The following is a 27,299-nucleotide window of genomic DNA, read 5'->3' on the forward strand; positions in this document are numbered from 1 at the left end:
CAAAAGTCAATGTGACTTACACATCTGCTAAAGTGCTGTCCCAAATCAGGGCCCTAATTCACAACAGTAAATTGGAAGGTCTAAGCAGGGGTGGCTCCAGGCACCAGCACGCTAAGCGCGTGCTTGAGGCGGCAAGCCACAGGGGGCGCTCTGCCGGTCGCCGCCAGGGTGGCAGGCAGGTTGCCTTTGGCGGCTTGCCTGCGGAGGGTCTGCTGGTGCTGCGGCTTCGGCGGACCTCCCGCAGGCTGCCGCCAAATTCGTGGGACCGGGCACCTCTTGCAGGCAAGCCACCGAAGGCAGCCTGCTTGCCGTGCTTGGGCGGCAAAATGCCTAGAGCTGCCCCGGGTCTAACTTATTCCCTGCACACTCAAACTGCCATGGTCTTTCGTCACTAGGGGAACTGTAGTAAGCAAAGAATGCACAGTGAGCCCCATGTCTTTCAAGGACAATTCTGAAGCCTGTTAGGCCCTAAGCCTTTAAAAGCTTACATGCATGCTTAACGTTAATCATGTGAACAGTCTCAATCACATTACTCATGGGCTTGATTACACTGATGCACATAAACAAGTCTCTGTAGGGTTAGGGCCTTCAGAAATTCATCAGCTCATATGTCAGAAGAACTAATATACAGAATGACTGAGAAATATCCCCAGCAACACCCAAGGTGTAGGAGGGTGAATCTGACATTATCTGGAATATATTTCGCTCTACAATGAAAGGGAAAAAAGTTACCCACAAATGCATAAAATAAAAGTCTGCACTAGAGCTGAACAAACATTTACAGCCTTGCAGATAGCAACATACTGAAAAGCTGCATTTAACGTTTCAGTTAGTTTTGTTGACGCAAGCAGTATTTTTTTTTTTTTTTAATTAGTTCCCTGAACATTTTATAAGCACACTGAGTGTACAAAGGGGGTTCAGATGTCTAAAAGACAAAACCAAGTCTTATCTCACATTTTCCATTTTTAACAAGTTTTACAACATATTTACATTCTTTAAAGATCCTCATGAAAAAACAATTTTGTTTGTCCCATAAAGACATTATAGAATTTGATATCTAAAATAGCAACAATTGGTTAAGAACAACAAATCTCTGACTTCGGAATTCTTAAATTTTAAATCTCTCTCTACAGTATAAAATCTGATTCTGAATTTTCCAAGCAAAACCTTCATTTATTAGTGATAAAATACTTTACCACGAATACAAGTGTGGGGGTTTTGTTAAGGTAACTGTTCTTTCAGAAATGTGAAGTTACTGACTAAGACAGTGGAATGGTGCAAAACACAACTTCTACAAAGCTTCAACAATTCATGTTAATATTCTGGGCAAAAATAAAACTGGAGGAAAATAAATAATGATATATGCAGATTAATATTTGACTCCTATAAGCAATCATCAAAGGGAATGCAGTGAATATTAAATGACAGATGATTTTAGCTGCCATTTTAAAAATCAAAATCCAGATTACTTACAAAAATGAGGTGATAATGCACAAGGCTTACAGTATATTCAAGTGTCAAACCAACTCTATTTTGTAATTTAATTTTTAAAATAAACATATCTTCCACAAGTTATTACATAGCTTTGACTCAAACAAATGAATGTTTTAGAGGCACACATTTTTAGCTGCAAATATATCTTCCTTTTATCGACAGAAAATAGCATTTTAGAATTTAGTATGATGAAACTATCAGAATCAACCATAGACCCACAAATGTTCCCAAAGGATATGATGAAAGAAAACTTCAGCTACTGGAAATAATTAAAAGAGAACAAATGGAACTGATCAAATTGACCTTGAACTAATAAAACATGAAAGGAGTAAGAGATGATATGAGGGTTTTTTTAATGTGGTTTTATAATAGATTGAGCTTTCTTTTTATTCAAAAACACAAATCAGAATAGGCGTGTGTGTGTGGTAGTCTAGGAAAACAATTAAAAAATATCCAATGTACAGTAGATTACATTAACAATCTGCCACTTCACAGTGGCATGAATTTAGGAAAATACCACAGTTACTGCTCATAGAAATATACTTGGCCTTCAAACATTACTTTTCAGTAGATGAAAATGGAACTCCATGCTCATTTTAAAATGTACTCCAAGAAAATGAATGTGAAAATATCCTTTTAAAATTACCACTTGCCAAGCATAAAATATTTTTTAAAATTCACACTATAACAAGGTGTAAGAAAAATGGTTGGCATTGTTGTCAGATTTATTAAGCCATCCCAGTTTTAGTAGCTCATACATCCAATTTCACAAGAATGTGGAGGATAAATAGAGGAATTTTTAAAAAAAAGGATTTTTGAGTTTTTTGGCACTTTATACTTTGCTGTCCACGAAACTGTTCTGAAGCTCTGCAGTTGACTGTTAGCCAGACAAGCTAGAAATGAACTGGTCAGAAGGGATGAGCAAAACAGATTGCTGGTGCAAATTCTGCTCCCATTTACACAGGTGCAAGTCCCATTGACTTTGTTGACTTTTATGAGAGTTATACCCATGTAACTCAGCAGAATGTGACCCGCAATAAACAACGTAATACAGAATTAGATGAAGGCTCAAATTCTCCTCTGACTTGCACCTCTTGCAAACCCATTAGATTCAATGAGACTCACAGTATGCATAACAGGGTAGAAATTGTTCTGAAATGTTCAAAGTTGTCCAAAGATTATATACTATATTTTTACTTCCCTGAAATATCACCTTACACGTGACATATGAATGATGGCATAAGGAGAATTTACATACATTTGGCATATAATCATCTTATTTTTTGCATTTTCATCCTCACTATTCTCAGACTGTTTTCAGTGTGAATGTCTGAATTCTCTATAAAAGGAAATTTGGACTTCTTTTTGAAATTCCTGCCATCTGATGTGCATGTGAATATTAAGTGCTTGGCCGGGATAACTATGCTATGAGAACACATTACTTTAAAAGAGAGAGAGAGAGAAGGGTCTATGAGTCCAACATCTTAAGAGCGATCCAGAAGAATACATACCAAGTTATCCATACATTTTAATCCAGTATGTGCACTAGTATGCACTGGATTTACAGAATTCTTTAATTTTTAAAAAGTGCAGTTGAGCTGACATGGAAAAGAACTGTCTTTGTATTCACTGTAAACTTGTCAAAGGAATCTGCTGTTTAAAAACTGTGCTAAAATAATCAACTTATACAACCGACCACTAGATGAAGCTACCATATATTCCTCTTCACCAGTTATTACTCTGTTGTGTCAGTTATAGTTTTGTATGTAAGTAAAAGAAACAAAATGGTGGTAGCTACTATTAGTGAGTACAACAAACCAAGTGAATAATCTGAGTTCAATGTTTCCATGAAGTACCAACAACATTCAAACCACAGGACAGTTAGAACTCAGAACTTTGAAGTGCATAAGACTTACACTGTTGATCACCAGCAGTCTGGAGCAAGGATATATTAAAGTCAATAATGATGACTGGAAAGAACAAGGCAACACATAGGATTACCTGTTATCCCGCATGACAAATTTGCGGTTCCTTCCAAAGTCTGGGATACGTCAATAACAGACATCGACATGTAAATGATAAAGGGTAGTAATCATTTCAGTTTCCAGGTTTGGTACATACCAAAACAAGGGTATTGCAAATAAAAGATTATCTTCCTTCCTTCGATAGTCCTAGGATAACAGACCATTCGAACACCACCAGGGTGTGACGATGCATGGGAACAATAAGCAGCCTCTACATTTGGCAACTTTCACTACAGCTATAAGTGAGAATTCACCTTGTCATAGCATTAGTCTTCACAACCTCCAGATGTAGAGTCCTGTCATCATCCCATGCTGTAAACCTCCAAGGCGTCTTCTTCTAAGTACTTCCTGGTTCAGGGATTGTACAAGTAACTAATGATGCTGTGGCCCTCATACAAGGTGACGGAGTAGCTTTCCCTAAGTGACCTTTGTTCTCTCATCTCTTCTACAGCCCATTGCTATTCCTATGGCTGAGTGGTGGCTTTGAAAGCTCGACAACTGTTGAGCGAGATTTATTGAGAAACTTTGGAGCACGACGCAGCAGCCTCTGTGCCTCAGTAAAGGTTTCTGTCAGCTCTTTTTTCCACTGAACAAACTCTGGGTCACTCTGAAAGGGATACAGAAGTCGTTAAGCACTTCATAATCAAGTGCACATACTGGGCAATACTGCTTTTCCTATTAGCATTTTTAAACAATGTCCTTTATTTTCCGTTGGAAAATGAATGGCTCAGGGTATGGTAACATACAACCTTTCATCTTTAAGCACTGAGTCAAACCCAGGCAACCTGGTAGTAACCAAAGCTGTTACTTCTCTTGAAAGAGAGAGAGAGAGAGACTGTGCATCCCATTCTTTACGAATGTGATAACTACCCTGAGCTGCTGGGAAAATAGTTTGTTTGTATGTGCAGACTAGGCTACTTACACTCCTAAATTAGTCAGTCAGCTTTGAAAATTGTATCCATTCTTATTAAACTGAATTAACTCTGATGTAAGTCCCATTGAAATCCAGGTTTTCAGATGTGACACACTGCCTATTACAGCCGTACCCCTTCCACTTCATATATAAAGCACGGCAAATACTTTACGAGTTTAGTGTAGACTTGAAAACTAAGAAAATTATTTAATTTTACCATTGGGATTTATCATTGTATACAAAACGTCTGCTTTAGTCATCACTGAAAAATTACCATTGCTCACCTCACACTGCAGGACAAATTGTTTTCCTCCTTTAATTCTCAGCAAGATGCATTTCTTATCTTTAATCTGAGTTTCTTCCACTGAGACTATCTGTTCCATTGTCAGTAGATTTTGCTACCACACATTGCAAACAGAAAGCTGAATTACAATTTGAAGCTGTTACCCAACAGACCTAAAGCTGAATCCTAATTAATTGAGAATAGACACGTGAATAAAGTTACTTACAGGAGCAAATGTTAGCATGATCTGACCCTTAGCTTCTAGATATACACTAACTAAAAATAGTTCATAAAGAGAAAATAGTCAAAGAAATTTACCAAAGGATTTAGTCGCAAAAAACAATTAAAAGATCAACTCAACAGCACAAAACAAGACACTGCAAAAAAGGGATGTCATTATGAACTAAATGAGTGTTTTCCCCAATAATAGCTGCATTTTACTTTATTTTCTTTCAAACAGTATTGCTGTGAAACACTTTAATCAACTGTTGGACAATCTTACTGTCTATGTCAAAGAGCTGAGAAGGATTATTGAAGCACTACAAAGGTACAGATTTGTATAAAAGCAGTTTTGTATAAAAGTTTTCAGTAAATACTGCAATGGAAGAACAATATTTTCAAAATCTCTTACAGTGGTGTAGCTAAATACACAGATGACATCCCTAAAACACGATCACAGTTGGACTGAACTATAGATACTATAGCACTATCTTTGAGGTCAATGCTATAGTATTTCTATTGCCTTACCATTTTATGATTTTTTGTATAAATACTCCAGAGGTCCTAAATGAAAAAACCATACATTGATAAACTCCCAATTCTTAATAAACCCTACAAGTCTGTAAAATCTATTTTAGGTTGCTTGACATCAATATGCCTACTCACAAAGTAAAGTACTACTCCATGTGAGCAGAGGTATAAGAATGTGACCCACCATAATTACTCCAGAAAAACTCAGACTTCAATGGGAGTTTTTCTCAGTATAGACTTCAAGATTTGGCAAAAATGCCTATCTACATTTGGTACATTTACAATAAGTGTGCTTGTTATACTAATATCAGACTCACCCGTGATTCTCCTTCTCCTCGCCATTCAAGTCGATTTGGAAAGAGGTAAAAGTAACGACGTTGCCACTGAGTCAAGAATGGGTTCCCCAATTTCAACATGTACCCATGCATAATGCAGTCCTTCCCTAGTGCATAATCTGCGAATAGAACAACTTCATTATACACAATCAGCTACAACCCAGTGTTCAGGAAATGTGCTCTGTTCAGAAAGGTTTACTAGAGTTTTCACAGCCTATTAAATTTCAGCAGCAGATTCAGTACACATAATATTCTGTATAGTGTGTTACCTTTTGTCGTCAAATTATTATATACACACAAGTACACACTGAGCCAGATTCTGCGCCCCATTACAACTGAGGTCAATGAAATTGCACTGAAGTAACCAAAAATAGAATTTGGCTCTATTAAAGAAGGCCCCTGATTTACTTTTGAAAGAATTAACACTGAACATCTTATGTAACAGCATATCTGCCTTTACAAGAAGAATGTTTTGTTCAACTGTTCAAACGTCCAGAGAGATCCCCATCAGTTCAATTTTACTTTTTTCCCTGATTCACTTAATTGAGAATTTATGAAAATATGCCAAAAATAACAATGCAGAAAGAAGGGAACAGTTAACACACTACAGAGAAGGGAGAGCTGCTCTGCTTTAAGAACATAAGCATGATCATGCTGGGCCAAACCAATGTTCTATTCAGATGCTTCAGAGAGAATGAACAGAACAGAGCAATAATTGAGTGATCCATCCTCTGTCGTCCATTCCCAGGTTCTGGCAGTCAGAGGCTTAGGGACACCCAGAGCATGGGGTTGTGTCCTGGCCCATCTTGGTTAATAGCCATTGATGGACCTTTCCTCCAGAAACTTATCCACGTCTTGGTTTGCATTTTGAAATGTGCCCATGTTTCAGCGCCATCATTTATAAATTGTTTTAAAATACTATAAGAAATATGGAAATACTATGAGAGGACAATCAGAAAACAAAAGACGAGAGAGAGAGAGAGAGAGACAGAGAGGGAATTTGTGAAGAAATACGGGCTCATTCCAAACTATTACAACTGGACACCGTATTGAGGGGTAGGGACAAGTGAAGGAGCTCATTCTGCACTGACAGACTCATGGAGCCTCTCTGAAGGTGTCACAGCATTCCTTCTCAGATCTGAACCTGAGTTCAGAAAATGAGATCCTAGCACCTGAATCCTCTAAGCTTAATTACCAGCTTAGATCTGATAGCACTGCCACCACCCAAAAATATAGTGTTTTGGGGCACTCTGACCTCCCCAGCCTTCCCTGGGGACCCCAAGAACCCAGATCCCTTGGGTTCTTAAAACAAGGAGAAATAAACCATTCCCCCACCTTTTCCCCTCCCAGAATTTCCCTCCCTGGGCTATCCTGAGAGATACTGATCCAACCTCTTAAATCACCATACAGAGAAGCATCTCCCTTCCCTTCCACAAAGAGGCAAACAGATTCAAGGAAAACAGAGAGAGATTCTATCTCTCCCCCCTCCCGTCTCCCCCACCCGTCCTGGTGAGTTATCCCAATCCCCTGGAATAAAACAAGGGAAACAAGGGGAAAAAAATCAATCAGGTTCTCTAAAAAGAAATCTTTTAATAAAAGAAAGGAAAAAGTAAAGAATTATCTCTGTAACTTCAAGATGTAAATATTACAGGGTCCTATAGCTTACAGACACCAGAAAGAGACTTTCCCCCCAGTACCAATACAAATCAAAATATTCCCAGCAACTACACATATAAAAGTTAACCAGCCAGATCCACAATTGCAAACAGAGTAAAACAATCAAAAAGCCTAAACCGCCTGTTTTTACTTACTATTTGAAAAGAAACTTAGAGAGCCTGTAGTAATGTCTGGTCTCTCTCAGACCCTCCGAGAGAAGAACACACAACGGACAAAGAACACACACAAAAGCTTCCCTCCACCCAAATTTAAAAGTATCTTGTCTTCTGATTGGTCTTCTGGTCAGGTGTCCAGTTCCCTGCTTGTAACCCTTTACAGGTAGAAGAGACATTAACCCTTAACAATCTGTTTATGACAGAAGTCAACGGAGTTCTACAAGATGTAGGTCAATGCCAACTTGTCCTAAGGTGATGAACACACTAGAGGGCTACCGCATACCAAAGAATTACATCTGATACAATGGGTTTGTTTTTTCATTCAGACGCTATCTTCCCCACAAAATCAAATCCCAGATACACATTACTGAAGATACCTCAAACTTACGGATAATCAAAGGCACCATACAGTAATCCCTCTTGACTTTAAAGGTCATAATCCCTCATTCATAACTTTTCTAAAAGGTCAAATTACATCATACTTACGGATAATCAAAGGCACCATACAGTAATCCCTCTTGACTTTAAAGGTCATAATCCCTCATTCATAACTTTTCTAAAAGGTCAAATTACATCATACAATATGTCAAAGTATTTTAAGAAATACAGACTGAATTAAATGAAACCTAAAAGACTCATTAAAGCATGAACTCTCTGAATTACAGGTAATTAACAACATAAAATAAAAGATTACCTGTTGGAACATATTTAATAATCTTATCTAGCATTAAAGAGTGAAAAAATATGCACTGGACACATTACCTTCCTCATGGCCAAGTTGTTTATTTTTAGCCCTCTTCCTGGCCTCCATTTTATCCGTGTCTGCATTTACTGCATCATAAACAGTTTCTGCTACTTCTTGCTGCCAACGCTCTGATATTACCAGAGGGAAGTTCTTATACAATTCTTGGTCACTATCAACCAACTAGGAGGGAAAAATATCATAAAACGAAGGATTTTAATAAGTTCTATTACCATTACCAATATACTCAATGATTCCAGTGCAGCAATAATTATAGTTTAAAAAATATGAGAATGAAATTGACACTGTGAAGTAGACGAAGATTCCCATTTTGCATGCAGTACAAACTTGAGAAAGCAAAGCTATACAGCGCACTGTACAGTTTTCAAGTTCTGGTGTATTTAAAATGATAGCATCATATTTTACAGTATGGAAATTTATCTCAGATCATAATATACAGACACTGGATTTTTTGCAATTCTTTAGACATTGCTCAAAAACTCTTATACCAGCAATACGACGTAAGTTATACACGTGGTACATTGCCTGAAAAAGAATATAAAAATTTTAACTGCCACCTTAAGATGGACTTCTGAAATTCTTACTTTTCTTAGCTGCCCTGTTCAAAAAATCTCTAACTATATAATAGGTTCCTCTGCCAACTTCTCTAGCAACAACTGACTCCATTAAATCTGCTCCAGCTCTCAGAAACAGCATTCTTTTGGGAACTAACTAACTTTTCAATTTATTTCAATCCACATATCATAAGGCAAAGATGAAAAATGTGTAGTTTATTATTTAAATAGTTGTTAATGTAGAGCATTACCTGGGAGCCTTACAACAATTCAAACAAAAATTATAAATATTATATCATCCTCATGCCTTGCTGCGCTGGTGAGCCCACTAAGCAAAAGGTTGGCCAAACAGACACATTTGCCTAACTCATAGACTTTAAGGTCAGAAGGGACCATTATGATCATCTAGTCTGACCTCCTGCACAACGCAGGCCACAGAATCTCACCCACCCACTCCTGTAACAAACCCCTAACCTATGTCTGAGTTATTGAAGTTCTCGAATTGTGGTTTGAAGACCTCAAGCTGCAGAGAATCCTGAAGCTCAGCAAAACCAGTTTGTCAAAAGCAGCAAATTCCAGATTCCAGTCACTGTGCTGATATGAAAAGGCATTTTTCACACAGATACTTTTCCATGCTTCCATGGTAACTTTACAATTGTTAATAATGCACTTCTACAATGGTTGTGTATGCTACTGATTTCAGATTGCTTCATGTCATACTGCCCTTTTTTCTTCCCACATTAACTACAGTACTTAAACTGAACTGTACTGAACATAACTGAAATCATTTGATTTGGGAAAAAAAGATCATCTGTGAGTTGGTATAGCAACCTTTAGGACTGACAGCACTGGGCACAGAGGTTTTGGTACAATGCTAAGAATGATCACATTTTTCTCTATAAAGTTATTTATATTTTGGGTTTCAGGGTTAGTCTCTGGCGATACCTTTTCTCGCAATAGCTAAACTCTTATATTTTTCTCTTTCCTCTGTTGCTTTCTAACCCTGCTGAGAAATTGGACTTTCTTTCAGAGAAACAAGATAAAATACAAGCTTTGCCTTCCTAATGGGAAAGTAAATCAACTCCCTTTTTATGCCCCTGCCCCTCAGTTTAGGCCCCAGTGGCCTAATTCATCCTCCCACCACTTTCAAAGGGATGTGATCAGACCCTATACAGGCCAGAAACTCTGGGATCAGAACTTCTCAGACCTAGGGGTGCTTTCCTGTTATATCTTGTGTGCCAATCTGAATTTTAGGCTGAATGAGGTGACTGCGGACAGTGGGGCTTATAAAGAAGCCTTAAGGAGTGAGACTGAAAGCCCCAGAATCAAAAATTCAATGAAGTTTGGGTGACAAAAAACTTGGACATAGGAGGGGGATACACTATTGTTCGCTTTACTTAAAAAAAAAAAAAACCCAAACAAACCCCACAACACAACCACCCTAAAACCAAACACACAATTCCTACAAAACAGCTGGAACATTATTTGTCATGTACAAATTATCTGTTCATGAAACAAAGGAAAAACCAAATCATTTCAGTCACTTGCAGTACGATTTAGTTGAAGTACTGTAGTGTGGCAGGTTGGCCATAGATTAATAGATTCCAAGGCCAGAAAGGACCACGGTGATCATCTAGTCTGACCTCCTGTATAGCACAGGACAGAGACCTGCTCCACAATAGTTCCTAGGGTAGATCTTTTAGAATAACACCCAATCTTGATTTACAATGGTCAGTGATAGATAATCCACCATGCTCCTTGGTAAAAGATATGCTCTAGGAATTAAAAGATAAATTTCCAGGAATTATTTTGGGGAAGTTCAATGGCCTCTCTTATACAGGCTGTCAGAGCACAGTGATCCCTTCTGGCCTTCGAATGCATGAAATGATTCCAATGGTTAAATCACCCTCACTGTCAAAAACGTATGCCTTATTTCCAGTCTAGTGAGCAGACATGCAATTATTCTGTGCAAAAGAATGAAACAAAAACCATCAAGAAGATTGAGCAAATTTAGAAAACAGGCTTTGGATAACAACTGATATGAAAGAAAGAACTAGCAATAGCTTAGTAAAGGGGTTATTGCAGATACTTATTTAAAGTAGAAAGAAACCCTAACCTGACACCTGCCTATCACCTCCCTGAACACTTTGCTGTTAAACTGCATCCCTTTCCCTCAGTCTGTGCCTGTTTTGTGTCTCTTTGGTTTGTAATCTCTGGGTCAGGGAAGATATCTACTTGTAAGAAGCACAAAGAGACCCCGATTCTGATTTAGGCCTTTGGGATCTTCCCCAATATACATAGGTAATGGAGAAGAAAGTACAGCAGTTCAGTCTCCAAAACTGTCACCTTCTTGCCAGCAAACTGAGAAGGCTGGTGCTGTTTTATGAAAACCCTAATTTCCTCTGTATTTGACTCAGATGTAGGGGATTAGTCAATCCTCTCAAAAGAGATTATAAAATCTTAGCACGAGCATAAACTGCACAGGTACTGCACAGTGCATTGCAACTCTCATAGAGTCATGAGTGAGGAAATACATATACCTTAAGGGCAACCTGTACAAAGAATAAGTCATGAGTCAACAACATGCATTACAAGTATACACCTTGCTGAGAATTTAGGTTCTATAATATAGCTAAAGAAGACAATTTAACCTAGTTTCTCCCCAGAAAATGGTGCTTGGGATTATCAGTCAGGCATTCCTGTGCTTCAAGAAATCAGAGACTTATTACCCTACTGTTAGCTGGCACTGTGGTGTTTACTAGTGAAAAGAACATTTTCTGTTCTTTGTATTTCTTTCCCAACATTTAAAAACTGTCTTATGCCAGCTGCTAGTCATTGCAGTGGGTGACACTGACAGAGAAGTTCCCCTTTTTAGTAACAGTGGGTAGTTAATATATTTCTGTTTATGGAGTTTGGAGTGATTTCTTTCTCTCCTGACTCACTACCTGTAATTATATCTTGGTTATACCTGCAATAATAACAAAAATAAAGTTTCACCTATAAAAGAAAGTATGTTGAAATAATAATGGGGATATACCTTAGAATCTAAGTTAATCATTTTGTCTAGGTATTAAGCAGGTTTCAGAACAGAGGATGAAATAGCGTATTATATACCACAGTAGGTGGGCACAAGAAACTAAGATAAGGATGGAGTAGCAACTACTGCTCTAGATTTCTTTCCTTTAATGTTGTTTTTCAATAGTTCTGTGTAATAATTTACATTTTAACATTATTATTAAAAGACTTCAGTTTTGAGGCTGCTTTAGATCCAGTCCAATGGAAACAAACCCTTCACATAAGGTATGACCTGCTATCAGTGTTCAAGTGGGGACAGGAGTAGTTTGAACACAAGACACTATTGCTGAAACAAGGTTACCTTATCCGAATTCTCACTAAACATTATTTTATTCTTACATATGAGGTCTCTGTCCATGGAGTATTTCCCCTATATTTATGCTATCATGGATGTTAATGCACAAACGTTCATTATAAATCTATAAGTAGTGAGAAATGTATTTATAGATTTGTTACTTATAGAGTAAAAATGGACTATAAGTCTGAACAATCAGAGCCAGAAACTCCTGTGTTCAAAGCACTGCTCTGAAAATAAATTCTTCTAAGGCAAGTTTCTGCGCAGTAAAGCAGCTTTCTGTGGCGTAACTCCCAAGGTGTGCACACGGCCAGGCCACTTACTGCGCAGAAACTCCTGTGTTCAAAGCACTGCTCTGAAAATAAATTCTTCTAAGGCAAGTTTCTGCGCAGTAAAGCAGCTTTCTGTGGCGTAACTCCCAAGGTGTACACACGGCCAGGCCACTTACTGCGCAGAAACTCCTGTGTTCAAAGCACTGCTCTGAAAATAAATTCTTCTAAGGCAAGTTTCTGCGCAGTAAAGCAGCTTTCTGTGGTGTAACTCCCAAGGTGTACACACTGTCAGGCCACTTCATGCGCAGAAACTCCTCAGCTGCAGTGTGGCAAAAAACCCACCTTGACGAGAGTCGTTCGTTTTACAGTGCAGAGGGTCCAGAGCTGTATTGACAGTGTAACACATTACAGCCCAGAAAGCAATCAATTGGCCTCCAGAAGTGTCCCATAATCCCTTAAGTGACTGCCCTACTCATTGTTTCGAACTCAGCTGCCCTGGACACATGTGCCCCTCCCCTTTCAAAGCTCTGCTTCTGATAGCTGTTGTGTGCTGTGATCTGCTCCTGGGGAAAAAGCAAACAGTTAATGTGAATGCTTGTGCTGCTGAACACAGAGGCGTGTGTGTGCGTGTGCGTGTGCGTGAGAGAGAGAGAGAGAGATTGCTGTGCAGAGAGCTGGGGAGGGAGACGGGGGCTGATGTCGGGGTTTCCCTCTGCCTCAGGACTGGTTGCTTTCTGCTGCTGTCTGAACTTACAAGACAACATGCTGACACACTCTTTGTCCCCCAAAACACACTGTTTCTCTCCTGTCCCCATACACACACACACACACTCCCCCTGTCATACACTCTGCACCCCCCCCCACTTCACTTGAAAAGAAGCTGGCAATGTAGTAGGATGCCCATGGAACAATGGGATTAGGAAACCTGCATCATGTAACGCTGTGCCTGCCCCATGAGGCATTGCAAACCCTTCCCAAAGCACTCTCTGGCCAGTTGCACAGTGGGATAGTTACCACAATGCATTTCTCTCATTGCGGTTGCAAGAGCTGCTAATGCGGATGCACTCCACCGTCACAAGGAACACAGTGTGGACACACAACAGGGGCTTAATTCCAGCACTCTAATAGAAGTGGTATAACTTGTTGCGCAGAAACTTGCCACCGTAGCCATACCCTTACTTCCTGGACAAGTCACGTATCCTATCTACCTTATTTTCCCATGCAGAAAAAAGGATGACAACTGCTTACCTCACAGGAGTGTCAAAAGGATTAATTAATGTTCACAACATGCTGTGAAGTTGTGATGTGTAATATAAATGCTAAGTAGTAGTACTTAAAAAAGAACTTTCCCATCTAATCTGTCCTGTGGGGCCTCTACTGTACAGTCTACCCCCATTTGATGCACTGATTTCACACTGATATTGCTAGTAGATCTATATATGAATAACCCACTGAAGAACTGCCACAGTGATTATCAGAGAGAGGAATTTCATCCTAAGTATATAACAGGTGGCAACAGTTATTAAAAAGTAGTGTACATACTCAGTCACTACAAGTCAAACAAATATTTTACCCATTGCAAAAGGTTGGTTTTATCCACCCTGACGACTGAGTGTGTGCAAACTTCTTTTCACTTAAGTTGTTTTGGCAGTAGCACGACTAAAATATCATGGCAAAACTGAGGGTTTTGACTGAATGATTTCTAAATCAAAAGTAATCTAACCACCTGAAACACTTGCTTTGTAAAAATAAACTGCCTACACCTGATAATATCAGTGACAAAAGTAGAACTTTTCTGTAATATTTTTAGGAATGGTATAAATGGCCGTAACTTACTATGGAGTGCTACCCAGTAGGTGCAGATGGGTTAAAATGTTCCTTGGGCACAGCAAGAGACCTGAGCTGTGTGTGTCATGTAACTGTCCGGGTGGTATGAATGGGCTGTTACTGGCTGAAACCAACCCACACTAATGGAGGATCTCGAAATATAATGGCAACCCCAACAGCCAGGACATTCACAACCAACAGCTAAAAGAAAGGAGATTTCCCCCACTTCTCTGCAAGAAGGCCCCGAGCTGGAGAACAACTGGGTAAGGTGCCAAATAGCTGTGTCTGGGACTGACAGATAAAAGGACAGAGAGCCAAGATGGATTTCCACAGCAGCTTGGCTGGGTGGAGCCCTGGAGTTGGCCAGTACAGACTATGGGCAAGGCTACACTACAAAATTAAGTTGACCTAAATTACATTGACGTACAGCCACTGCAGTAATTAAATCGCTTTTGCATGTCCACTGTATGCTCTTTGTGTCAGCGGTGCAGGTCCTCACCAGGAGTGCTTCACCAATCTAAATACCAGTGTGGGGCTTTGTGGGACAGCTTCTCAAAGGCAGCAAGTCAGGGTAAGCAATTTAGTGTCTACACTGACACTGTATCACCCTAACTACATCAACCTAAGCACTACGCCTCTCGCAGAGGTGGAGTTATTGAGTCGGTGTGGTGAGCGAGGTACATCAGTGGGAACGACATTTTAGTGTAGATGCTTACCAAGTCAGCTCGACGTAAGCTGCTTTACGTCGACCTAACTCCGTAGTGTAAACCAGACCTGTGTCTTAACCTTTGATTCTCTATGCCAACTTAATGATTTCAAAATGCTGTGTTCCAGTTGACTAATGAACCCTCCTCTGTTTGATAAAAGCTGCCTGGTGACACTGCAAATACTTGCTGAAGGGCACTAACCCCTGAAGAGGGCAAAAAAAAATCTCTGAAATGGAGTCTCTCAAGGCCTAGTCTACATTACAGAATTAGGTCGACATCATGCTGACCTAACTCTAGAAGTATCACATAAAATGTACACTAAAATAGGTGCAAGCGCTCCTGGTGAGAATATGCACCGCTGACACAAGAAGCGTAGTATGGACATGCAAAAGAAATTTTATTACTGCAGTGACTGTACGGCAATGCAACTTAGGTTGACTTAATTTTGACCTGTAGACTTGGCCTCAGTTGGATTTGCTGGGCAGGGCTCACGGTATGAAACAGGAGTGCTGGAGCCCACAGGCTCAGGCTCAAAGGTATTAAAGCAAATGGCCTATCCTTAAGGAAGAGTGGGACACCCTTGGGTTCTGGCATGCTAAGGGTACCTCCAAGGAGTTGTTTAAAGCCTAGATCCTGTGGCTCTGTGACAGTATGTATGCCAAATTTCAGTCCAACTATAATTTTAAACACACACAAGATATACACACTTGACAAAAACATCATTCACTATACCTTGTTCTACTTATTATGATCCCAAACCTGCAAACACCTCCACACATGCATAAATTTAAGCAGTGAAAAATCCATCTGAAGTAAACAGCACTATCTGCACACTTAAAGTTAAGCATTCACATGACTGGGACCTGTAACAGCAGCCTGAAAGCATCATTCATAATCTTTTAGATGAAAGTGTAAAGGAAACAACAGCTGAAGGAAAAATATTGCACATGTACCTTAATGCCTTTAGTGTCCTCTTCATCAAAGGAGCCAATATCAAAAGCATCTGCTGCATTTACTTCTCCCCGGGGAGGAATCAGTGGAGGAGGATACTGGAAATCAAAGGCAGGACAGGCTAGTTACACAGGCCTTGGCTACACTGGCACTTTACAGCGCTGCAACTTTCTCACTCAGGGGTGTGAAAAAAACACCCCCCTGAGCGCAGCAAGTTACAGTGCTGCAAAGCGCCAGTGTAAACAGTGCCCCAGCGCTGGGAGTGTGGCTCCCAGCGCTGCAAGCTAATCCCCAGCGCTTTGGAGTTTTGAGTGTAGCCAAGCCCATAGCCAGACAATTACCGTAATTATTTCAATCCATTCTGCATTTATACATGCCAAACAAAATGCAAGGTATTCCTACAGAGTAAACAATGTATTGAAATAAAACTAGGCTTAAGTATGCATTCCTTTACTGAAAGGTCTTCCCAAGGCTCTTGAAAAAACTTGAATTTTGTTATTTATATACAATCATACAGAAGAACCATATAAAAGATAGAAGGCCTAGAGTCTTCCCTGCCTGACACGTTGTGCAATCATTTGAACCTACGCGTCTGTACAATGCTACAGATGAGAATTCTTCACTCACATTGGTGATAGCATTTTACATCTACTTTGTGCTTACTATGCGCATATATACTTGACAAGGAAGGGAGAATAAGGACCTAAATTTGCTGTTACCCACCCTGCTTAAGCTTTACTGCTTTGTAGCAAGAGGTAAGGTTACATTTTGATGTATACCTTTTGTAAGTAGACTTGCTGCCAGTCAATTCCTTGGAAAAAATGATGCTCTTTTATTTCTTGCACGCTGCAAAAACAATTTAACATAACAAAATGTAGAGGCTTTTCAAGTTATGTTTAAGAACCCCACTGTGGAAAAATTCTTCTACTTAAACCAATACTTACAGACAAGCACCCACACTCACTTTCTACTGCATATTACTATCTTAAATAGCACATAATACCATTCTGCTAACAAAACCTGTAAAATGATCCCCAAATACTATATCCTACACTACTCAATGTACGTTGTTTCTACTTTAAGACAACAATTACCAACATATTGGGAGAATGAAACTCTCGTTTTTGACTGCTGTTCAGAGCCCTTTGATGTCAACTTTCATAGTACAGTAGAACCTCAGAGCTACAAACACCAGAGTTATGAATTGACCAGTCAACCACACACCTCACTTGGAACCAGAAGTACACAATCAGGCAGCAGCAGAGACAAAAAAAAGCAAGTACTGTGTTAAGCGTAAAATACTAAAAAATAAAGGGAAAGTTTAAAAAAAGATTTGACAATGCAAGGAAATAGTTTCTGTGCTTGTTAAAAAGCAGCATTCTTCTTCTGCATAGTAAAGTTTCAAAGCTGTATTCAGTCAATGTTCAGCTGTAAACTTTTGAAAGAACAACATAATGTTTTGTTCGGAGTTATGAACATTCCATAGTTACAAACAGCCTCCATTCCCAAGGTGTTTGTAACTCTGAGGTTCTACTGTAATACCTGCAAATCAGGCAGCTGGACATCTAAGTGATATGACTGTACCCACAATTAACTCATTTAAAATCAGAGGCTACAGGATTGCTTGGAATAAGGTAAAAGTAATTTAAAATAAATCAGTATTTGTCAACAGTTACCAAATGTCCTATTTTCAGAAGACTGGAAAGCTATGAAAATCTCAAATGCCACCATATGGGAACAGTCACAAATGCTGACTTTTTAATAACAACAACACAATTTAAACTATGCACTATAATCATGGTCATCAAAATGTTTGTATCAAAAAGCACAGAGCAGGAAAACTACAGAGCAACAAAAAATATGTAACAGAGATAATAAAATAAAATAAAATAATTAAAATGCCAACAAAACCTAAAAATGCTTAGAACAAACTTAGAAATAATTGCTGGCCAAGGGTCCCTTATAAAAGAGAGATTTCTGAACCTACCAAAAATCAATGGGAAGTTGAACAGACACTACATTGAACTTTAATGCTTTCTTTCTAACATTAACATGTTACAGCAATAGGAAGCAGATTCTGACCTAAAATAAAACTAGATCCCTCATTTAAAGGAAAGAAGAGATATACGCAGGGTTTGGTTAATGGAGAAGCTAAATCCTACCTGCTACCCTGACAGCCAAGCCTCCTGCTAACATCACGTTGCAGAAGCCCTTCCAAAAGGGACTTTAGTTCAGGGGAAAATGAATCTGGTAACTCCACATTCTGAGGGATAAAAAAATGAATTATGACATGAATCCTGCACAGACACATTCAGAATAAAGTTGTTTCTCAAAAAGAAGTGATGTACAGAACTTCTTAAAGGACATGTAATTAGCTAAGCATGAAAAGCTTAAATCAAAAGTTCATTAGAATCCTTACCACGGTGAGTGTCATCCGGTCGATCTCATGCTTATCTTTGGTTTTGTGCTGTCTGAAAGGACTGTGACTGTAGAAATAAGAAAATACACTAATAAATGTAAAACCATAACATATCTGCTTATTTCAGCTGTGACAACCCCAGAAAAGAGTGTAGCATCCTGTTAGTTACATTCTTCAGACTCAACAATCCTATCCTGCAGAACCGTAAAACAAGCAGTGAAACTTTTAGCATTTCCAGTGAAAACTACTAGACTGGCCAAATACTGACAGAATTCAATACTACAGGTGGGAATCCCCTGGGAATGTAGGAGTTTGTTTTTATGACATTATATTTTCTGTAAAAACCTGCAATACTTTGCAAAAATAAATACTTCCTGTCACTTTGGTATTACTTGAACTTCTATAATAGTCTTTACAATCAACTTTAGAGAAAACAGGTCTTTTAACTCTTTCACTGACTCCATACAAATATCACCAAGGTTACTACATTTAGGAAAGCCTAATGCTGTTATTTCGTAAGTATATATGCAGTGGGCTGGTTTATAAATGAATGTAGTTTGAGTAATCAATCATTCCAGTACTTATGGATCAAGCACTGAAGTCCTCACTGAGTAAATCTCCAATAAAATAAATGACCTCATCTAACGGGGAAATTCTCAGAAGCTACCAAAACTTTGACATTTGTAAAATAACCACCTACAAATGAAAACCTAACATATTCTACAGAGCTGTTGACTCCATTACATATGGAAAGTATGTAGCAAGAGGTTAGAATCTATGGCTGAAATTAAGGACAGTCTGTGGACAGTCTACAGTGGATGGCTGGCAGTTTGAGAGTGTGCGGAGCCCCTACCTGAAATGCATGATTTGAGGTTGGTATCAGAATATTTCTAGTAAATGAGGCTGTTTGGGAACAAAGCTGGTTTGTCTGAATATCCAACGCACTGATTTATACTGATATATTTTAGACGTTGTATGAACTTTGAAAGTATTTGATATTCTGTAGCGGTCCTTGGTTATTACACATTTTCAGTGTAATGTTAAGTAGCAACCTGAAGGGCTGTTGAATCAAGTGGAGCGGGGCAGGTTGGTTACTATGGCTGACATTTATTCACTGTCTCCTGTCTCCAAATCCAGGCAGAAAGTTATTTTTCAAAAACAAAATTCCTGTTTTCCTATTAACCTATTCATTAACAGTTTTCAAGTACATAAAAGGCTGTAACAAGGAGGGAGAAAAATTGCAGCAAGGGCAGTTTAGGTTGGACATTAGGAAAAGCTTCCTAACTGTGAGAGTGGTTAAGCGCTAGAATAAATTGCCCAGGAAGGTGGTGGAATCTCCATCATTGGAGGTTTTTAAGAGCAGGTTGGACAAACAGATGTCAGGGATGGTCTAGATAATTAGACCACTCATGCCAGGATAATTAGTCCTGGCATGAGTGCAGGGGACTGGACAAGATGACCTCTCGAGGTCCCTTCCAGTCCTATGGTTCTATGATTAAAAACGGTATTATCCTTTGTGTTTAGTGCTACCACTAGGAGTCCATCACACTGTTCCATAGCCCCTGTTGGCTTGTTTAGGTGTTTGTTTCTCCCGTTAACCTGAAGAGATTTCTGCAGCATGGATTTGACGGAGGGAAGACTATGTTATGCTCCCGTGATACTCTGCTGTGTCAGGGATGATGACTGGAGTTTGAAGGATTAAATGTGGCCTTAGATGAAGTAACAAGAAGGCTTTGCCAATATGATGTGGTTGCCTACAGAAGGTCTCTTATATGGTTATATCTATACAACTTTTTAATTATGTCTATTTACCTACATAAATTGGGTCAGCAATGAACTAATGTCTGATATTCAGAGCTATCCACTTACCTTGCTTTGTGCTCTGAGCAACATGAACAAAAGTGCTATGTAAGAGCTCATTATTAATTATTACTGCTAGCATATCCACCCAATTTGACAGGGCCAATGGAAAATCTAACATATGATCAATATTCTTGAACAAATACCAGTGGACCCTGACAGCCTCAAAAATTGATTATTTCATCTAATTACAATTTAGATGAGATAAACATATCAGTGTTCATAAAACCTAAGTAGACACAGATGTTTATTGATAAAGGAAATTTCACAAAGGAGAGAGTAAGATGTTTTTGGACTCACATATGATTCAAGGACAAATTCTGCCTTCAAATGCACCCAAGCAAAGGATACATTATAGCTTATCTAAAATCTATAGATGAGAAAAGTTAATATGATGCTACCAAAAAAAACACGGCGAGGTACTCTCACCCACAAGTAGAAGTCTAAAGCATCACCTGAAGTCCACTAATGCCTTAGTAGTCTTTCTAAAGTATAGCAACCTTATGTCATTTAAAATTCGCAGCAATTGTCAGCAAACTGGTGCACAAGTAGTAAAATATCCATTTCTAGCCAGAAATGGATGAGCACTAAGCTGTTCAGAAACAGCCAAGCTTTCCTAAACATTTTGACCCTTCGCTACTGACCAAATAATCCTCCCACCATTAGTAAAAATCTGTAACTACTTACAAGGGAGAGCACACAATCAGCTCTCAATAGCGAACAATACTTATTATTTATGCTACTGTAAAGTTAAGTACTGACCTATAATTTGTTCTACAACAACCCCGTTCTTTTTCTTTCTCTATTTTTGATGTGCTGATGGACCCCTGCTTTTCCAAGGCTGTACCAAATCAATTTACTTCTTTTCCTAATAAACTTACTTTTATGTTATAACCCTTTTGTCTATTAGATCATTTCCATCTGGCATTTAAGACTAATATAAAAACATGGTATAATTTCATTTATACAAATTATTACATTAAATCTAAAATAACTAATAAGAGTTGTAGAGATGCTAGCGAAAATATAATATATAAAAGAACAGCAGAAATTACTCTGATAAAAACATTTTAGAAAACAAACCAAGAGTCATCAAGATGCGCTACCTGTAAAAAGTCCATCACTTGTTTAAAAGAATAGACATAATTTCACATCATAAATTTAGATTGTTTTTCATCCAGTGAAATAGCACTAAAGAGCACCAATATAACATAACATGTGCAAAGAATATTTTTGAAATAGTTTATATTTATACCCAGGCACAAATGTTCTCATGCTATGTGGAAGATTGTATTTTATTATTATAATTTTAGGCCTACCACGACGTATGATTCTAGCATTTGTCTCTCTCCCTTTTTTTTGTTTGGTTTACTGTAGCTTTCAGCTTTTCAGCATCACACTTTTTTTTTGTTGTTGCTGTTAATCTGCAATTTTAGACCCAGCTAAGATTAGGTATTTTCAAGCAAATGCATAAGCTTCAAATGGCTTCAAGGAGCCATGAGTAGCAAGAGCTCAGGTAGACAACTCTAGCTTTGTTCCACATGTCGAAGTCTCACTGATGTCATGAGAGTTTCACATATAGATCAAGCACTGAATATGGCTTATAGATACCTATTCTCTTCCACTATGGGACTTTAATGCCAGTAATATCCTTTAGTGCAGTGGGGAGCAAATCGCACTACAATCCCTCCTGAAGTCCCACTTCTTCAACAAATAAGTAGACACACATAAGACAAGATGCTCCAGACACCCAAAAGGAGGAGTTAAATCATTCTAAATTGTAAAGCTTATTATATTTTTTAATTTCATCTACCTCTTAAAAAATGATGGAGATGATATTTTAGTGAGGGAAGCTAGTGCCTGTAGGTCTAGCGGTAAAAGTCAGTCTTTTGAAGTGATATGTCTGAGGAGCAAATAAGAACCTGACCTGTTCTCCCACAGTGCAATATCTGTAGCCACTATGAAAAGCAGAAACACTGTGAGCAGAAGGAACCTGGAAATGCCAGAAGCCTAATGTTATTTCTTTGTGCAGAGCTGGGGTGAGTAGGAGGGACTGCAGGATACACAGTATGAAATAACTAACAGAATGCATATTACTAGTTTTATAGACAGAACATAAGGCGCCCATATTAAAAAGGCAAGAGATTTCACTCACCCTCTCAGAAGTTTGAAAAGCATACAGCCTAAAGAGAACCAGTCTGCGCTGCTATCGTATGCTGTTCCTTTCTGGAGCACCTCAGGAGCCATGTATCCGTGGGTACCACTGGTGGAAACGGGGGAGGAAGGAGACATAGGGGAGGAAGGTCAACAGAATCTCGATTACAAAACAAAATTAACTTCTTATGAAATCCTGCACTATCCCAACAAGAAAATCTACCTAGAACAGGGTGACGTCTCATGGTCATTTTAAATTGAAGTCGCTTTGGCCACACTTACACCCTTTTGGATTTCCATTTTCTGTTAAGCCATGGAGGCACAAGCTCTGGCCCTGATGAGAGTTAGGACAGGTGGAGGCTGCTGTAACTCATGCTGCAGGTCTAGGATTGGTGAAACTGAGCTCTGCTCCACCATAACCCCTCCACACTCCGGTTCTCTCTCATACCTCCCTTCTACCAGGATAACGGATGGGGGCAGCTGGCACGGAAGCTCTACCCATCAGCTTTAGAGCAGCAGAAAATTCACCTACTTCAGGGGAATTCCCTCCTTGTCACTCACAGCCAGAACTTAGCCCCAGTGTGCTGCCTATGTCCCATACAAATTCCAATCTGTAACTTTTTCCTGGACTTTAGTGAATGGCCAATCATTTTAAACATGAGGGACCAAATTCATCCTTTGTGCAAATCCACTGTAGTCATACCAGGGATGAATCTGGCCTTAGAGTACAGAGTGCCACAAAAAATATAATAACTGCCCACACACACACAAAAATCAGAGTTCAGTTACACCTCTGTAATTCCACTGAAGCCAGCGGGTGCAAATGGGATCACAATATGGCCCAAACAACACTAGCAAAAATATGGACACACACACATAAGAGCACAAAAAACGCTGAATTTTAGTTCATTTCTGAACTTTGGATAATTAAAACAATCTGGTGCTTCAAATCAAGCAGAGTTCTTATTTACTCTGAACACTGAATCATCCTGAAATCATGGGTCATCTTCCAGCCTATGCCTACACATCAGCTGTTACAACTGCACAAGACGTTAAAAATTAGAGATGAAGGAGAATGAATAGATCATCTAGTCTCTCTCCCAGCCAAAGCCAGATTGCTCCCTACAGAACATGTAGAGCTTTCAGTGTCCAGAGCAACAGGGCTTCCACCCCTTCCCCGGGAAGACCACCGCTCAGCCTAATAGAGCTTATTATGAGAAAGCTGATCTCTATATTCAGCCATATTTTTTCCTTGTTTTAACCCATTACGCCTAGTTTGTACCACCCAAATAATTCTTTTCCAGCCTTCTTTCTTAAGCCTTTCAAAATATATGTAGGCTATGAAACTCTCATTTATTGTGTTATTTGTAAAACTATTATGTTCCTCTTTTCTACCACTTTGCCAAGCTGTACAAATCTAGCTCTTTTAATCTTTCTACCTAAATCAGTCTCTTTTGCCTCAGATCAAGTCTGTTGCTTGTCTCTGAATTCTATCCATTTTGTCAATATCTCTCTAGCATTCTATACGAACCTTCTCTTGCAATACCTTCAAAGAACACAAATGCAATTTTTGGCTTCATACACAGATACATCAAGTAACAGAGCAGAAAAGCAACTGTCTTCGGATAGTCTAAGATAAATCAAAGATTCAAAATGTGTGTTCCACTGCTCAAACTCCTGTATACTTAATAACTGTCCCAGAGCCCAAATGTCAATACTTTAATTTTGTCACTCTCATCTGTCCCAATTCTGATCAAAGAAATACCTTTATATTATAATTACTATAACCCTTAGAGGGTTTTCTTATAGATGCATGAAGTGCCATCACATCCATGGCACTAAATACAAAATTAATATGAAAAATAAGTTGAAAAGGTTACCCATTGAAATCAATAAGGATACGTGGGCATGTACATAGCTGCTTTAAAAAGGCACACTCAGATATGTGATCTATTTCAAGATGGTGACCTGCACGCTAGCAGAAATCAGTGTTCCTAAGCACTCTTGTGATTTCCTTTCAATAGCAAAGTTCTTTGGGAGAGAAAATGAGCAGCTTAAAAGACAAAAATATATAAGATTAAGAATAGAGGTTTAGCACCATGAAATCAAACTAAAATCAGGGCAAAGGATCTGTAGTTCGTATAATTAAATATATCAGAGTTCATGCAACACTTACACACTAGCATGTGGTTTCTTTTTGGAAAAATCACAAGCAAGACCAAGGTCTGATATCCTTACGTGTCCGTGCTCATCCAACAGGATGTTTGCAGGCTAGAAGCACACAAAGAGAGAAGTGTTACTGGCAATGGAAAAATACAAGTCTTTGATCACTAGGACAATTTCACAAAGCAACAAATCTGACTTCTATGCACCTCTAGTCTATGACAATTTCTGTTGTTACTAACTCTATACACAATACGTGTACAATTTTGTACAATGAAGGCATGATTATACATGAGTTTGGATTGGCCTTTATACTGTACCAAAATTCTGTGAATAAGGAAAACCTCAAAGGTTACACAAGGCAAGAAAATAAACCAGGTTTGAAACATGAGGCTGTTATGGGGTGTCTACTCCCCCTCCCCATAGCCTGATGAGGTAAAATAGGCCAATTAACCGTACAGGCTGAATCTGAGGGAGAGCCAGGGACTGATACAGCCTAATGGCTAATGAAGCCCAGCCGGGGGAGGATCTAGGATTATAGAGAGATAGTTGGTGGTGAGAGAAAGGCTGCAGGGAGGAGCTCTGAAGTTCCCACCTACGGTGGAGGTGATTTGACTAGGTGCAAGGAGGCATTATAGGGGGGAAAGTAAGACCTGGGATCCTAAGTTGGACAACAGACTGTGGCAAGAAGCCGAGAAGGGTGAAAGCCATGGGGAGCGGAGGAAGCTCCTGTGGAAACCAGGAGGTAAGCTGGAAGACAGAGAAGAGAGACAGGAAAGAGCACAAGAAAACAGTAACAAGGTCAGAACTTGAACAGACTGAGCACAGAGTCCCTAGGCTGGAACCTGGAGTAGTAGGCGGGCCCAGGTTCCCCTATCGGCCACAGGGAAAGCAGCACAGACTTGGGAGACTGTCTGAGACCGCAGGTAGACAGTATGCCAATCAGATTTTGATTCCCTGGAAGGGGTGTACTATAGTGACCTGGCCATAGGGATGAGTCATGAAAAGGAAGCATCCTAAATCCAGAGAGAGAGATACCATGGGGCAAGCAATTGAAGGAGGGGGCATCAGACCAGGTCAGAGCTGATCCCCAATCTCAACCACGAGGCGACCTCCCAGTGGTGAGTGAGACCCATTAGAGAGGTATATGACAGAATTAAAACTAACTTGACTTGAAGATGTGGATTTCGCATTCCATTTGGGCCTTGCACAGACGTGTCCATGCCTACATCTTCTCTCCCCCTACTTCCATACCTGCACTCCCCATTTTTCAATCTCTACACAATACATCTTGTCACTCCTTTTGGTCTCTTTGTCTCACTTCCTTCAGCCTTATGGATGTTAATGAGATACCCCCTCAAGACCCGCTCCTCCTCATTAGCCTTCCATCGCTTAACTCCCCATCTCGTTGTTCCCACAAACTAATACATTCACTAAGTGAACATAATCATTAATATAGGTTGAAAGGTGAACATGATAGACAGGATTTATTACCAAGTAACCAGAGAAAGATTTTCCTGAGTTATTTAATCTGATTAATAAAATTTAAAGCCAATATTTAAACCAAACTAAATTGTACTAAGTCTTAATTCATCTATATTAGCTTTCACTTTATTTGGTTGACAGTGTAAATATTGGTATGAAACTACTGCTTCTCCATAGCTATTTTCTTCTGAAGCAGTAAACAGCATTTGATTAAGAAGTTGTCTGCAAAGCACTGCTAAACAGTGGGTATTACAGTGGATATTGAGTAATCAACAAAGCTTTTCCATCTGAAGGGATTTCTTTTATGCAGTGTGGTTGCAGCTGTGTTGGTCCCAGGATATTAGAGAGATAAGGTGGGAGAGGTTAATATCTTTTATTGGACCAACTTCTGTTGGTGAGCACAAAAATCTTTCGAGCTTACACAGAGCTATTCTTCAGTTCTGTGAAAGCTTGTTGCTCTCACCAACAGTTGGTCCAATAAAAAATATATTACCTCACCCACCTTGTCTCTCTAGGGTTTCTTTTGTCCAGGATAACACTCCAATTGGCAATTTTAAATACAGTCTTTAGAACATGTAGTACTAGCACGTTCCAGATACAATGGTGATGGAGGCCAGCAGAGTATCTAAATAGATTAGATAGAAACAAGTTAGCAGCGGGAAGTAGAAGAAATAATTTTTCAACTTGTTTTTAGGGGTGGTGAGGAAGTTTTAGAAAAGTCTTAGTACAGGGTCTCCAAAAACTGCTAGGGTTTTATGAGTGAAGACCTCACAGACCAGAACTGGCTGAATTCAAGGGGAACCGTCTACTATTCCAATTTGATAATAAGTGTTACCTATCTTGCTACCTAGGGTTTGCCAACACTGGTAACCTTCTGTTTGGCAAGAACCAAGATGGAAACTTGGTAATTTTGTTTCCTTTTTATGAGAATATCTGTGGGCCTCAGAACCTTCTGGAACCTGGGATCTCTATGGTCCAAAAAGAATGTACGTACATGTTACAGAAAGAGTAAAATACGTAACACAAGGATATTAACCTCTTTCTTTGTCTAATACTTTGAAAGGCAATGATTAAGTTATGCCTGCCAGAAGAGTTTAACCTAAAAGGCTATTTCTCTTCTATGTAGCCAGCTACTAATTTTCC

The 27,299-nt window shown here is 39.2% G+C and overlaps 1 protein-coding gene across 3 annotated transcripts in view; it reads right to left on the bottom strand.

Moving 5' to 3' along the window:
• Positions 1 to 202: 202 nt before the first annotated feature.
• The window catches only part of GRK3 (G protein-coupled receptor kinase 3), a 123,115-nt gene continuing 96,018 nt past the window's right edge, over positions 203 to 27,299 (bottom strand). For all 3 annotated transcript variants that reach the window (XM_030583012.1, XM_030583010.1, XM_030583011.1), the window contains 10 exons: positions 24,685 to 24,779; positions 22,510 to 22,617; positions 18,495 to 18,561; positions 18,238 to 18,338; positions 16,855 to 16,921; positions 16,078 to 16,173; positions 8,394 to 8,556; positions 5,782 to 5,918; positions 4,716 to 4,829; positions 203 to 4,125 (listed from right to left, as the gene is read on the bottom strand). In XM_030583012.1, the coding sequence (XP_030438872.1) occupies positions 3,964 to 4,125; positions 4,716 to 4,829; positions 5,782 to 5,918; positions 8,394 to 8,556; positions 16,078 to 16,173; positions 16,855 to 16,921; positions 18,238 to 18,338; positions 18,495 to 18,561; positions 22,510 to 22,617; positions 24,685 to 24,779 (1,110 nt within the window). In that variant the 3' untranslated portion in view covers positions 203 to 3,963. The remainder of the gene's footprint in view (positions 4,126 to 4,715; positions 4,830 to 5,781; positions 5,919 to 8,393; positions 8,557 to 16,077; positions 16,174 to 16,854; positions 16,922 to 18,237; positions 18,339 to 18,494; positions 18,562 to 22,509; positions 22,618 to 24,684; positions 24,780 to 27,299) is intronic.

This window comes from Gopherus evgoodei, chromosome 13 (genome assembly GCF_007399415.2).
Source record: "Gopherus evgoodei ecotype Sinaloan lineage chromosome 13, rGopEvg1_v1.p, whole genome shotgun sequence".
In the NCBI taxonomy this organism is placed as follows: domain Eukaryota; kingdom Metazoa; phylum Chordata; order Testudines; family Testudinidae; genus Gopherus; species Gopherus evgoodei.